The sequence below is a fragment of the Episyrphus balteatus genome, chromosome 3 (genome assembly GCF_945859705.1).
Source record: "Episyrphus balteatus chromosome 3, idEpiBalt1.1, whole genome shotgun sequence".
Classification (NCBI taxonomy): Eukaryota; Metazoa; Arthropoda; class Insecta; order Diptera; family Syrphidae; genus Episyrphus; species Episyrphus balteatus.
In genome coordinates this window covers 55,389,272-55,404,650 of record NC_079136.1, presented here as the reverse complement: position 1 = coordinate 55,404,650, position 15,379 = coordinate 55,389,272, and the positions used below count along the sequence as shown (strand labels likewise).

Below are 15,379 nucleotides of genomic sequence, written 5' to 3'. Positions count from 1 at the left end.
AAAAAAAAACCGTATAAATAAATATATTCTTTAGTGAGAATATTTTGTTGTTGTAACAACAAAATGCACTCATCCATTGCATAAATATTATTGTGCGCCTTTTTCCATAATCATCATGACAAATAAATATTTCAAAAAAAATATAAAAAACCAACAATGTTAGCTTAAATTGTCAACCGAGGCCGAGGACGATATGCGAGATGCTGCGGCATGCGTTATGCGAATGATTCGCAAACTCTATACGTTCTTTACATTCCGCATTCGATGTAGAAAGAGAGATAGAAACGCCGCCATCCACCCGTCACTACCGCGCCACACCAAATAAACGGTCTACCTAGGAACTATTATGCATACAAAAAAATGCCTTTTCTAATGACGTTTGGTTTAGCGTTGCGGTATATTGATGCCTCGTTTGGCCTTTTCAGGTAATTTCACTCAACGAGGGTTATCCTCCATACGCGATGCGATCGATGATGATGATGATGATCATCGATATGGTGCGCTACGCTGCGCTGCCTCAGACATAAATGCGGTTGTGCGCAGTGTGTGCATCATAATGTTGACAAATGGCAAATATTTCATTAACTGTCAATATTTGTCTAAATGACAATTAATTGACGTTAGCAGCAGCAACAGAGTTTCTCGTTTTTTTTATAAAAAAAGAAGCTATAAGAAAGACTTCAAAGTTTCTATAGACGTACTCACTTAAAGCATCGCAGTTTTGAAAAGAAGGGGGCTTAGATTTGTTATTTGAGGTTAACGTTCAGAGTTGGTTGATTTTTGATTTTTGTTGATTTTTTTGTTGTATAAATATATGATTATAAGGTCTTGAAACGTGCTGATTGATCATTATTGAAGATTTTTTTGTAATCAAAACATTTAAAATTAGTCAAGTCTGACTTGGATATTGTTAAGTTTGATTAAGTTTTTTGTATTTTTTTGTATTTTTATTCAAGGTTTACGAACTGGAGCGAAGATTTAAACAACAACGATATCTGTCAGCGCCTGAACGAGAACATTTAGCAAGTTTAATACATTTAACGCCGACGCAGGTAAGTTTTTGCATATTGTCAATATTTGTTTAAATTCACAAATTTTGGGTTGGTTACATGCATAGTTAATTTAACTATCAATTAAAAAATAATTCTGTTTTTTTTACGTCAATACCCAAAACCCTTTTCAGCTTTTAAAAGATACTTTACTTCTGTAAAGATTTAAAAAGGTTTACCAAGGTCGTTTGGACTTATTTTTAATCACTCCGTTTAAAATAAAAGTGATTTTCATTATTGTTCCTTTGTTATTCTCAATGCAAGCAATTATTTGAGAGATTTCTACTCCTCCACTGCAAACAAAGTTGTCATTTACAACATGTTAATAGTTGGTTATGATTTAGATAAGGTATGTTACATTCTTGGCTTCCTGGTGGGAATGGGATAAACAATTTTGTTTGTCTGCATGGTACAAAGTTTAACATTCGTATTTATTAGATTATTGTCCACATAGACACTGTTTAACTTTTTTTTAAATTGTTTTTTAAATGTTTTAATTAAAAAAAATAAATATTACATTATTCACGGTTATATAAGACAACAATAAATAAAGTTTTTGAATAAATTTTACAAATTTAAACAGTTGTATAAAGTTATGCAACGTTTATAAAATAAAAATCTATATGGTCACTGTGGTGTATGTGTAATATTTTTTTAAATAAATTTTGTTTTCTTTTTCTATGACGTTTTTACTCTAATTCTGGTGTACCGAAAAAACGTAAATATGTGGGACTCTTACCCCTCCAAAAGCACCTCCTTCTCTCGATTGCAACTGTAAGTTCAGATGAACTTACATATCTAGCAATTTATAGAAGTTAAGTAACTTGTTGTAGTTCCAGCGAAAGTCCTTATTAACTAATGCTGGCTGAATAACATTTTTTTAAAAATGAAATCATTTAAGTATTGGTTCGAATTTTTTTATCAAAAATAAATTCAAGAAATAAATGCTCGGGAGCATTTAAATTTCTATTTATCAATTTTTGTTAATTATAAAAATCGATTGATAAAAAAAAATTGTTACCCTCATGAAATTTGGCAAAAAGTTTGCTTTTAGAATAAGAACCAAAAATGCAATAGTCTTTACAAAAAAATAGGGTGGAAGGATGTTTTTTTTTTGAAGATCAACAAAACAGTGAAAAAAATTGCTTGTAGAATATAATAATGAAAAAAAAAAACTAAGAATCTTAAAAGTCTAAAAAAAATATTTTGAGTGAAAGGGTGTTTTTTTTATGAAATGATGAAAATAAGAATTATTACCTACCACAAATACTAGGCAAAAATGGTATCCCAATAAAAATTGGTAAAAATATTTCATTTATAACAGAAACAAGGAATCTAGGGAGTCTGCAAAAATATTTGAGGTCAAAGGGTGTTTTTTTTTTTTTGGGAAATAAAGAAAATCAGAAAAAAACAATTGTTAAAAGGTGGTACCCTTACGGAATTCATAAGAAATTATGTCTTTGCCATTGGAATTATTTTTAAGGTGTTGAAAATGTTCGTTTATTGGAAAAAATAAGTAGGTACCTAATAATAATGGTAGCTTAAGATTGGAAACAAGAATCTAAAGTATCTTAAAGAATATCATGAGTAATAGGGTGTTTTTTTGAGTGAAAATACAAATTATGGGCCACCCTAATGAAATTCGTTAAAAACGTTGAATTTTGTATAGAAAGCAACAATAAAGAGTTTTTATAAAAAAAAAATTAGATGAAAGGGTGTTTTTTTTCGAAGAGAAAGTAAAATCCAAAAAAGCTCTTTATTCTTGCTTTCTATCCCAAATGCAATTTTTTTCCAAATTTTTTTAGGGTGGCCCATCAATTTTGTTTGGGATGAGTTTTTGCTTAAAATGAAATAAAAAAACCTATTATTTAAAATGAAACAAAGAGTAGGTACCACTTTTACCTATTTTATATTTTCCTACGCAACAATATCTATAATAACTACGTTAAAAAATAAATATGAATATGAAAATATTCAGCTCAAAGTAAATCCATTTGGCATTCATTTTAAATTTAATACATTTCTATCTGTGCAAGCTTTTGTATCTCTCAGATGCAAAGGAGCACATTACTTTCAGTAAAAAATGTTTTATATAAAAAAAAAAGAAAAAAAAACTTAAATAAAACCATGCTACATCTCCTACATGCATTTAATATATTTTATCTTTCAGTTTCCTGTTTTATATTTTATCGTCATAAAATTCTTCAAGTGGTGTTTCGTTTCGTTTCATATTATTTTTTTTTTTCATTTTTAATGTAAGATCGTATCCTTTTTTTGCGGGGGAAAATTTTTCAAGTGTTGCCTGCAATCTACTATAACTTTAGGGACGAAAGCAAAAAAAAAAAAAATAAAAAAAAATATAAAAACAAGATAAAATTAATTTTTGCACATTTTGTGTCATGATACAAACAAAAAATTAACTCACACCACTTCCTTTAAACCATACACACAGATAGCTATGATATAAATCTGTGGTGTTGTTGTTTAAATTGCCAACATTCAGGATAAAAAAAAAAATTAATTTAAAAAAAAGTAAAGGAAAGTTCTTTTTTATCATTCAAAAGCACGTGGCTTTTCTTCCTTGTTCTCAGCCATCATCACCATCATCATCATCAGGATGAGCATCATGAAATGTGGTTACCCTGTGTCAGGTTGTCTTTGGTGTGTTCTTTATTTATGAATTACCCATTTAGGAGGCCAACATGAGAGATTTCAGTCAGAATGCAAAATTGCCCCAGCAAAGGAGGCAGGATACCTACCTACTTATGCAATGTATGAAAAAAAACACCGCACATATGCAACCGAATCATGTGCATCGCTAAGAGAGATAATTTTATTGGCATTTTGCATTAAAAAGCTCCTCTTCTGCAAGGAGGGACAAATTTAAAAAAAATAAAGAAAAGAAAAGGATATGCAGTATGCATCCTTCCTTTTGCTATGATGTTGGTGTGTATATTCCTGTTGATTTTATATGCAATATGATGATGAATTATATTGTGACATAACACTGAGGCACTTAAGTCCGGGTTAGTTGGCTTTGAATAGGACCTTTGCCCCGTAGCGCATCAGCACGGTATTTGCATCATTTCATTGCACCTACTTCAGGAAATGCTTCGGATGTTGTTCCAAGATCCTTCATCAAAAACAAAAAAAAAAAAAAACAACAAAATAAAATACACCACAGATTTTGTTGGTCCTTTATAAAAGAAGAAATTGCATTCGAGCGCAAGGATGAGAAGACGAGGATGATGATGATGCTATGGGAGAAGTGAAGGATATGTAGATGACGAGAAGGCTTTTATGTTGATGGGACGAAATGGGCTCTTAATTTGTATTACATTTCTTTACTCGTGATTTTTTTTTTGTTTCAAGTTTTTGTAATTTTTTTTTTTTATTTTTTCTTTAAATATGTGCAAAACTTATTCAACAGAATATTTCTATAGAAAAAAACTTGAAGATGGGGTTGAAGGCTTTTCAATTTCGAGGTGATAAGGTTAATTTTTAAAATGTGAAAGACACTTGTACCTACTTAATTTTTTCCTTCTTTAGAGAATATTTTTTTTTTCTGTGATGTTTGTCTTTTAGAAATAAGTTCGGTCTTTATTATAAAAATGTAAAATAAAATTTCATTGAAGAAAAAGTTAAAAGAAAAATAAATAATATATAGAAATCTTGCCACCATTATTTTATTAACTGAAAAATTTTCTTTGACATAAATTTTTTATGAAACAACATGTGTTTACTAGTCTTGAATGGAAAATGTGTTGTATGAGACTGAAAACTTTTAGAATTTATTTTTCATGGAAAAAATTTCAGTTATTATTTTTTTAAAATAAAAAAAAAAAATGAATACGAAATCAATAGTGATTTGTAATGTATTGAGGCCAAGGCTAAGTGTTTTGTGATAGATGAAGGTAATAGAAGTCAGGGTTTAAGCGAAGGAAACAACTATGACACATTTCCATTCAAATATTTGAGGGAAAGTTAGAGTTCCTTGTAATTTTCGTTTGATATTTAAGCACGCTTACAAACAGTTGAGCTATAAATTAAATATTCGAATTTTTAGAAAAAAAAATTGAACACACTTAAAAATCTTTAAATTAAAAAAATACATTGTACTTAAATTTAGCCATAAACTGATGATATTAAGGGGTGGCAACACTTTCAGAAACAAAGATTAAAATTATGATGCTTTTATAAATTCTGTTTTTCAAAATTCTGATGTTCAAAATCTACTTTTTATTGTTTTAAAAAACTTTAAAAAATTTTTGAAATATGCTTTAAATAATTTGCTTTAAAACATAGTTGGCAACAATTAAATGCCAAAATCGCAAATTTTAATAAACATGTGGAAGATAATGGGACCATGTGTTCAACCTTGAGGAACACCAATGTTGGCTTTCACAAAGTTAGAAATCAAGTGGATAGGTGATACGGAAGTATCAAAATCAAATGAAACGGATTAATCTGTTGTCCGAAAAGACTATTTTCACCAGAAAGTTAATTGAAAAGGCAATACACTAACCTTTTCTAAATTTTAATAGCATTAAACTTGGAACATGCAATTTGCAAGTTTGAAAAACAAGTATACAGAAACCCATTGCTGGCGGCGTGGTGCGATCAAATGAGTTTCACCGTTGCGTTGCTGTATTTTACCAATTCGATAGACATTAAGAATGACTCCAAATATTTTTGGCAAAATTTTTAAAACCTCAAATTATACAGAAAAACCTTTAAGTGTGTGTTTGTTTGAAGGTAATTGACCTACAATCAAATATTATAACGCGCAAAAAACTTTAACAGCACAAAAAAAAAATAACAGTAGGTAGGTTCATAAAAAAACAAAAAAAGAAACCAAATATATCGGGCAGATGTTTAAGAGAGTGCAAAACTACTTGAAAACTTTTGTATTGTTATGTTTTCAGCCTATTTTTGTTGGCTGCCTTACTATATGTCACGCTAAGGTATAAAATATATTCTATAACCACCATTTACACCAGCTTGATTTTGATAGGATGAAGCATCTGACACAGGGTCTTTTAATAAAAATAATAAAACAACAACAACAAACTGGTAAATAAACATCACATATTCACAAGGATACCAACAACATCAGAAACTAGAACAGAAGAATTTTCATACGAACATCATGAAATTCCATTCGAATAATTGCAAAAAGGACGACCTCACTTTGAGAGTTCACCACGGGAAGGGGAATAAAAATAAAATAAAGTAAAAAATAAAATAGAAAGGTAACGCACACGAAAAATTCATATAAAATAATCGTCCGTGATTTCAAGTGGCTGCTGCTGGTATATATTTTTTTTTGTTTTCACCCTGATGGTTCGTCCTCTCTGAGTTAAAATAATAATAAAAATAAATAAAATAAAATTCATAGCAGTTGTTGGTTTTTGGCGAAATAAGTTGTTAGAGGAATATGGTACGTTGGTTATATAAAAATGTAGAGAATATTGTATATAGAACGAAAAGAACCTACCTACCCTTAGGTATTGTTTAGTGGTGGCACACGGTTTTTTCTAAGTTTTTTTTTTTTTATTATTTAGGGTAAATAAGTTTTTGAAAAGAATTAAAATGGTCGCCTGCCAGTATTACCACCGCCGCCGACGGACGGTTGAAGCCACCAGAAGAGGCTTTGTTAACACGCTTTTTGCTTTAATCGCGCACTTTTTCCGAAAATTATTTTTTTTAAATTCTTTTAGGTACATGTTAATCTCGCCTATACAACGCAACGTTTAAGTCCAAAGATTAAATCAGAATCGTGGAACCGTTTATTAAGTGGGCACTGAAATTATGTGCTCCACTTAATTTACACCAGCTGTTGCTCAAGACAACATAAAACAATATTAACAAACGATTTAGTTAGTTATAGTGATCATGAATATAAGAATATTGTCAATGCAGTATTTCGAGAAGTTTTGAAGCTATGCCAAAAAATGGTATTCATCAAAAAGTATCATTACACATCACAATAGACCGAATTTCTTTCTGAAAAAAAAAACTGCGGCGGCCTTCAGAAAGTTTTTAAATTCTTCCGACGGTATTTTATTCAATCCAATCTTATCCAAAATATCTATACCTTCAATCAAGTTGGTAGGTTGCCAAAATTAAGAAATAATTCTCCTATATAAGCCGGATCATACTGTACTACAAAATTTGAGTTTGCTGAATTCAAATTAAGCTCTGTACCGTCACGTTTTTTTGAGATATTCTAGTACAAACAAATTATAAGTCCTTTTTTGGGCTCATGGAATTGCGAATTGATTTCGAATGCATCATATAAACTGTCAACACACTAATGTCAAAAGTTAATTAAGAAGCAAAAGTGTTTCAAAATCCTCAAAACTGTCCAAGTTTTTCAGATTAGATACTGAATTTTGGGAAATTTTTTTTTCTAATCTCTAAATCTAATTTCAAGCATTTGGAATTTTTTGAGTTTTTTTTTTGGGATTTGGTTTCTGCGTTTCTTCATTACAGTGTGTAGAGTTTCCAGCCTTTGGGTGTTTTTAGATCCTTGATTTGTTTTTTAAAATATCGAGATTGTTTAGTTTTTAGGATTTTGGAGTTTTCCGAATTTCAAGTTTTCCTACTTTCATGGTTTAAAATTTTTGGATTTTTAGTTAACCTCATGACGAATACATACATACCTACATAGTTTAAGTTTTAAGAATTTTAATTTTTTGGTTGAATTTAAAGCTTTTGGTATTTTTGTGATTTCAAGACGTTGGAGTTTTGAATTTTTGATTGTTTGGTTTCAAGAATCTTATGTTCCCTATGTAAAGATTTTCGTGATGTTGCTTTTGAGTTTTTGGGTTTTTTGAACTTCTAACCCTCTACCGCATACTAACCCATATATGGTTTATTGACTTCATATCGATTTATTCCCGTTATATTGCACCAAATGCCAAAAAGAAAAAACTTTAATAAAACTATGTCTATTTTTTATAATTAACCGGTTTTTATTATCAGTAAGAAAGTCGTGATTCTGAAATAAACTCATTGTTTCAAGAGCATGTCTAAAGTGAAAATCAGTGAATAAAAGTGCGAACTTTTCAAGTGTTTTTTTATAAGAAATAAGTAAGTTGCATCCAATTAAAAATAAATCTCGTATGAATTTATTATACTTTTATATGTTTAAGAAGTTTGTTTTTTGTTTTTTTTTTAACAATTTTTGTCTTTTTTTTGCGTTTTTTCCAAAACACCATATATGGGTTATCATGCGTTGGCGACTTACATAACTGATTTTATTTTTTTTTGTAAAATGAATTCGAAGACTTTCTATGGAAAAAATAAGTGTGATAATGCTAAAACTGGTGATGGCTTTCGAAGTGATGACGATCTAGCTTCAGATTCTGACCCTTTTTAACATCAAACAAGCCATCTCCGAGCATTTTTGCAAATCTGTAACACCTACAATGTCACGAAAAAGGGGATGCCCTTCAGGTTTGGCAGGTGATCAAAGCAGAGATGGAACAAAACAAAGCTGAGGGAGTTACGGGAGTTACAAGTCACGGAAGTCCAGCCCCATCTAATCCCGAAATTTCAATTCACTCACAACAACCAAGGGCAAAAGCCGTTGAATTCAATGCTTACTGAAAACATGGACCATATCCCTGAATGGCAAACAAAAACACCAATATGTCAAATTTGCGGACTGAAAACGTTTTGTGTGCGTGTAGAAAATGGAAGGTGTTCATTCTGCAACAATAATAAAAGAAAGAGTTTGAATAAATTCCATGAATAAGGAAAGTCCAATGTAATAAAAACATACTTTACAAAACATACCTTGAATGCATACTAAACCATATATGGGTTATTAATTGTTTGCTGGAAATCGACTTGCTGTATACTAACCCATATATGGTTTATTTTTCTAATAATTTAAATATATGTAAAAAAATAAAAAAATTGATGTTATAATTTTTTTAACCCCTAATAAACCTAAAAAGTTGTTAATAAAATTTTTATTTCATTTCGTTCATTATTCATGCAGTAGAGCATTAAATTTCAATCTTCTAGATCTTGAGCTATTTTTTTTATTTTCGAGAATTTTGAGTTCAGGTTTAGGGAATTTAGGTTTGACGTAGCTTTGGTCTTTCTCATTTTTAGTTTTTCAAACAAATATTTTGAACTTAAAAATACGCGTCCATAGTTGGTCCTGATATTTCTTATGTTTTGAGTTTTGGAAATTCTGGATAATGTTTTCAAGATATCGGGTTTTATGAATTTTTAGTTGTTCTTAAAATTCTTGATTTACTTACTCTATTGAGAGGTTTTAATATTATTTATTTATTTATACATATATTAGGTTGGATTTTTTTGGTTTTTTGGAGTTTTCAGAATTACGGTTGTGTGCTCTTTTTCTTGAGAGGATTTCAGAATTTCGATTTTTAAGGATTTAGGTTTCTCTGATTTTATGATTGGAAAAAAGTTGTCTTGTGTTTGGCTTTTGGTATATAAATTTTCCTGGACTTTAAGCTTTAGAGACTTTTGGTTTAATACCTTTCGATTTTGGAACCTTTAGAATATGTGGCTTTCAGAACTTAATTTCTTTTATTTGAAATACGGGGGCAAAAAGCAGATTTCAAGATTTAGGGACTAGAATGTTTTCGGAGATTTCAGATCTTTCAGTTTTTAGTATTTTTTTGTTCTCGGTTTTTTGCGGTTTTCCGTACTTTGAACTCTCATGATTCTAAGTGCCCTTTGGCGCGGACTAAAATTTCCTATTTATAAAAGTTCATATATTTTGTACAGTTTTGTTTTTAAATTTTTCAACTTCGTCCGATCTAGATTCGATATTCTGATTCTGACAAAGCTTTTTTTGAAACCAAAAATGTTTCTGTTTCGTCAATACGAATCTAAAGGATCTAATTTAAGTGGTTTTTTGGTCTAAGGACTTTTTAGGATTTTTTTCGGTTCACCTTTTTTCTTTTTCTCTCCTGTTCAACTTACTAAACAGTGTTGGCCTTAAACTTTTTTATGTACTTATTGCATTTGAAAATTTGTTGCTTTGTTAAATATGACTCACTCCATTTTTGCAACAACGTGAATTCAACTTTTTGACAGCCCTTCTTAATAACTGTTACTATCCAAAATTGAATAACTTGCAACAAACATTGCTCAATTTTTTAAAAACTCCAAGTAATTTTTTGGAAACATGTTTCTCCTTGCCAGTGGGCATACTTTTTCCAAAAAGGAGAGAGGGCACTTACTTTTGTTTTGGCTTTGTGAAATATCAAAGAAATTTAGTTGGCGCATATATTGCTAATAAGTTAATGAACAAATAAATTATTTTACATTACTATGAATGTCTTAAAATAGAGAACCGGAAAGGAATAATTGACACTTTCTCTATTAATATCTCATAAAACAACCTAGCAACAAAAAGCATTAATACCTTTTTTCAGTCTAAATAAGATTGTATTTTCTTTCTCTTTCATTTAAAAATTACTTCACAACTATAAACTCGTGTCAAAACGCATCATATATCTCAGCATCACATTCATAAAATATAACTGGCAGCATACATTCAACAATTCAAATACCACCTGAAGTGTATATCTGAAGTACATGCTGTACCTACTCTCGTTTCAGTAAATTCTGTCTGTCTGTCCGCATTCAGATTCCAGATCCAGAGGTCTTTCTCTTTTCATTTTACTTGCCTCCATCATCATCATATTTTTATATGAACGTAATTTGTATTTTTTCTTTTTTATAATTTGATTATTTCGCCCCGTTCATCTCATTTATGTTTAAATGAAAAAGGCTCTTAAGTGGATTTTAACGTCAATCATTGTGAAGACTTCAGAGCACAACCGGCATAACAGCACCAGTTTTCAGTTCAAAACATCCCATATAACTACAACACGTTTTTGCTTATATTTGCTGCATTATGCATATTATGATTGCAGAAAAAAAAAAAAACGTTTCGTTACACTATTTAGCGTGAATAATATTAATAATGAAAAATATGATGAACGAATATAAGCTCACTGGAAGTATAAATATTGTTCCTTCGAAAAAACATCCCCAACCCCACAGTTTTGCATTTAAATCACGTCATATTAACCCCAACACGACAACGATAACGACGACGGGCACCTTTTTTTACAACACTCTCGATCTCTTTATCCCAAGCTGGAAACACGATTATCCAATTGAACGCTGACAAAGTGTCGTTCCCACTAGAGCGCGAGGTCGTCATGTATGAACACAAAAAATATAAAATCATTTGAGCACTGAGCGTTATGAGTAGGAATATCAAAACGCCGACAAAAACCCCATAATTTCATTCTATAAGCCATTTACTACACATTAAAGTCGGTGGCTAAGCTGGTGCAAACATAATATTTGAGTCGTGTGTCTTACTTGGTAAATGGTTATTATTTTACAGACTGTTCTAAAAATACTTACATTTTCAATTTTTTAAATTTTGTTTTTGAAAAACCTATAAATCAGTTTTCAAACTCCTCATTTTTAATTTAGTTATTTATCGGATGCATCAAAATCAATCTCATGGGTAAGTGGCTAATGTGATGGCCTGTCACACCAGAGCTTCGGAGTTCAAATCCTGCCTCTTTTCCTAGAGCATACACATTTTTTTCTGGAGCTTTATCACTTGTTATACGAACTGACAAAATCTCCAAGAATGTCATTTTATTATGAAAGAGTGGATCAGCTTAGTTAAAATAGTTAAAATTACACAGGAGTGGTTGAGAGTTGTAAGATTAGGCCTTGACTGCAATGGGGTCGATTATTTCCTAGCTTTTCTTCTTCGTTATTATTGTTTTACCATTACAATAATCACATAGTTTGTCTCCATGAGAAGCAAACAATGGATCTCATAAAAAAAAGAGGTTGTCTGTAAAACCGGTTTACGGACGATGATTTTACGTGATAACGTCGTAAGAAAACAGGTTGTGTGCTTTTAAAATGAGTCAATTGCAGCGTTTTTTTATTTCAAACAATCATAATTTACAAGAAAAAGCTTTAAAAAAATTACCTTTTTACTTTTCTCATTATATTAATTTTTTTTTATTTTAAAAGCTTGCAAAAAAAAATTATACCATTAAAAAGCCAAATATTTCTTCTAAATAATAAAACCATTTTTAAATATTTACAATGCGCAAAAAGTATTAAAATAATTTATCATTTTTTATGAACAAAGTGAAAAAATCATTTCCATCACCCAAAAATTCATTTTTTTGATATAACAACCTATAATAAATTTTATACCACGTGAAAGCTTATTGCTTCAGCTCTAAATATATATATCGATCATGTCTATTAGGCATCTACAAAAAGAGCTAGAATTTTTTGAACTGAATCAATTTTCATCAAAAAAGCAAAAAAAAACATATAATTTTATGTTCTCACGCTATTGAATCAATTTTTTTTAGACAACCTATACAAAATTTTATATCATGTAAAAGCTTATAATTTCACCTACCTTTCATATGACGTTTCAATCTTATTTCTGCGATGCCTAGAAAAAATTTAGAATTTTTTCTGAGATGAACTGAGATTACGGTACTTCCCACACTGGTGGCTGTTCATGATCAACAGATCTCCACAGGTGTTTTGAGGTATTTCGCAAGTTTTTTAATTTAACATTGTGTAGCTTGTAGTGAATGTACAGTTATGTGTGATATACCAAATGAAAGGTTACATCATCAGGATGCTCAATAAAGTTAAATCAAATTTGTATTTGCTTTAGATCAAAAGATAGAAACTGTTGAATAATAAAACTTTATTTTACCTCTATCTCAAAATTGTGACTACAAAATTGATTGAAATTTTGCGCAGAAATAGTCCTGTCTATTCTATCTACATTCTACAATATATATTTCATTTATTTATCTGTTGACAGAAAAAAGATAAAAATAAAAAACGGTTAAAAAAGGTCAAAAAACTTGGGACAAAAAAACTTGTTTTCCCGTTATTCGGTCAAAAACCATTTTGAAATACCAATTTTTTGCACATGTATGCGCACAGTCATAGACTACATGTTCTTTAAGCTTGAGATTTTTTGAATGCTACAAACAATTTTAAAAAAATTAAAACTCACCCAAAAATACCCCAAAATAAGTAGGTTTAGGTTAGGTTATTATCTTTCAAATAAGCTATAGAAGATTTTTGTACCTCTAATAGTTTATGTTTAATTTTGAATTGAAAAATTTTCCGCAGTGCGAAAGTGGAACTGGAGAAAATGGCGTCACTTTTTTTGTGGTGGCTGCCATGGTTCATCGATAATCCAAACACCCAAAAGTGATATTGATTCAAACATTGTTTTCCCCTTCTTGCTGAAATGAGTTTAAACTTTATAAGGTCGTTTTAGTATAAGACAAGACCTGCTAAATTTCCATATGATCATGAAATAAATTCAGTCCTTAAGGTTTAATAACAGAAATTTTTATAAACTAATAAATAGCTGCTGCCTGCTGAAAAAAAACCTTTTGAACTAGTCAAAGTGTAACGAAAAATTGTTATAGCTGTTGGAAATATTATTTTTGAATCTTCTAAACGGTTAAAGCAATCAATTTGATTCCGAGGAATTTTTTATAGGACGTGCCCCTACAAGAATATATCTTATTAATTTGAAAATAATGAATTTTCAGTGAATTAGAAAATTTTGAAAAGAAAAAAATGTTTTTATATTTTTTATTTAAATTTGACCCCGAATATCTTTAGAATGGTTAGATTAATGAAAAAAGTTAATAAGATCTTTTTTGTGGAACAATCTATTTCCTACAAGAATATGTCTTGCGCGTTTGATTATTATAATTTTTCAATTTGTTACAAAATAAAGAACAAAAAACGAATTTTTAAAGATTTTTTTGATTTTTGGACCTCAAATATCTATTAAACGGTTAGATAAACGAAAAAAGTAGTTAGGGCCTTTTTTGTAGAGCATACAAGAATATGTAAAGAAATTTGCTAAAAAGTCGATTTAAAAAATAATGATTTTTTTTTAGTAGAAGCTTGATGTAAAAATGGAAAATTGCGTAGCGGGGGACCTTCAAATTAATACTAAGAGCTCATATTTGGTGTGTATATTCTAGAGGTGTCTAGCAATCGATTTTTCGGAGTACCAAATCAAAAAAAATAATTTCGATTTTTTTGACTCACCCTATTGTTTATACTAGCAACAAGTTCTCAGTAATGACAACGTCCGAAATTCAAACAAGAAGCAGCCAGAATAAGTCATGAGTTAATGCAAATTTAGAGCTCCAATCATCTGGCCAAAATGAGGTCAAGGTATAGTAATCGCTGAGCAGAACCTTTCAAACCTTGTAAAGAGAATTTAAAGAAAGCTTTTATCATTTTATCTGTGAAATAAAGTTAAGCAAAAGCATGTCAGAAGAACCTCAGTATTATTTTTCATATGCGACCGCCTTCTTTGTTTTTTTAAACATATCGCTAACAAGAACCTATCAAGGTATCTTCAAAAGGAGAAGTCGTTTACTGATTTATCTAACTAAACCCTACTTTTTTGCCTTTTGATCTGAAAAGTTGAAAATAAGCCCAGTACTGGAGAAGGAACGAGAGTCAACATCGATAGATGAAAACCACCTCTTCATCTTCATCATCATTTTCCAACATTTCTTAGAGCTCAAAACGAGTCCGTCGAGCGAGTGATTCAGTTTTTTGTAGAATTTAAGAAATGTTCAATTCTCGAGAAGGTCAGGAAACATTTGCGAGAGGCGCTTGAATGGCAGAAACATTTTCAGATCATCGACCAACTACTCATTGCTTCACTAACTTTCGTCTCTTTTTTGTGGTTTTTCCTATTTTTATGGAACAATATTATCAATTATCCTTTTCTTTTATAATCAGATAATTTTACCTTAATCTTTTATATAAGCTGTTTGAGCCTCCTGTAACCTGCTTAATATTTACTTACATCATCATGATTGAATTTTGAATTTTTTTTTTTGTGAATGAAAATGAAAAAAAAAAGAAAAAAATATTCCAATACCACACGAACAAGTAGCATTTTCAAAGGTTCAATACGATGATGGTGATGATGATGACGGTGATGATGTTATTTTTTTCCCTTTGTACAAGTACATGCGAGATTTTGGATTAAAATGTCAAATATTTACCCGCATTATTATCGGATTTACGCGGGTTTATATTCCTTTTTTTTAAGGTTAAAAGAGCTGTAAATTTTCATGTACGAGAACATTATTGAATATAAATATCCTTTGCATGCATATCCTGGGGCTGTGAATATTCCTTCTTCTTTTGTTGTTGTTATTGTTACTTTTTTTTATGATTTTTTTTTTTTTTCTGTTGACAGGAAATATCGA

General features: G+C 30.2%; 1 protein-coding gene across 1 annotated transcript in view; it reads left to right on the top strand.

Annotated features, from left to right (window-relative positions):
* Positions 1-15,379, top strand: part of LOC129913987 (homeobox protein Nkx-2.1) — a 65,500-nt gene that overhangs the window by 40,164 nt on the left and 9,957 nt on the right. The window contains exon 4 of the mRNA XM_055993001.1: positions 957-1,052. Coding sequence (XP_055848976.1) covers positions 957-1,052 — 96 coding nt within the window. The remainder of the gene's footprint in view (positions 1-956; positions 1,053-15,379) is intronic.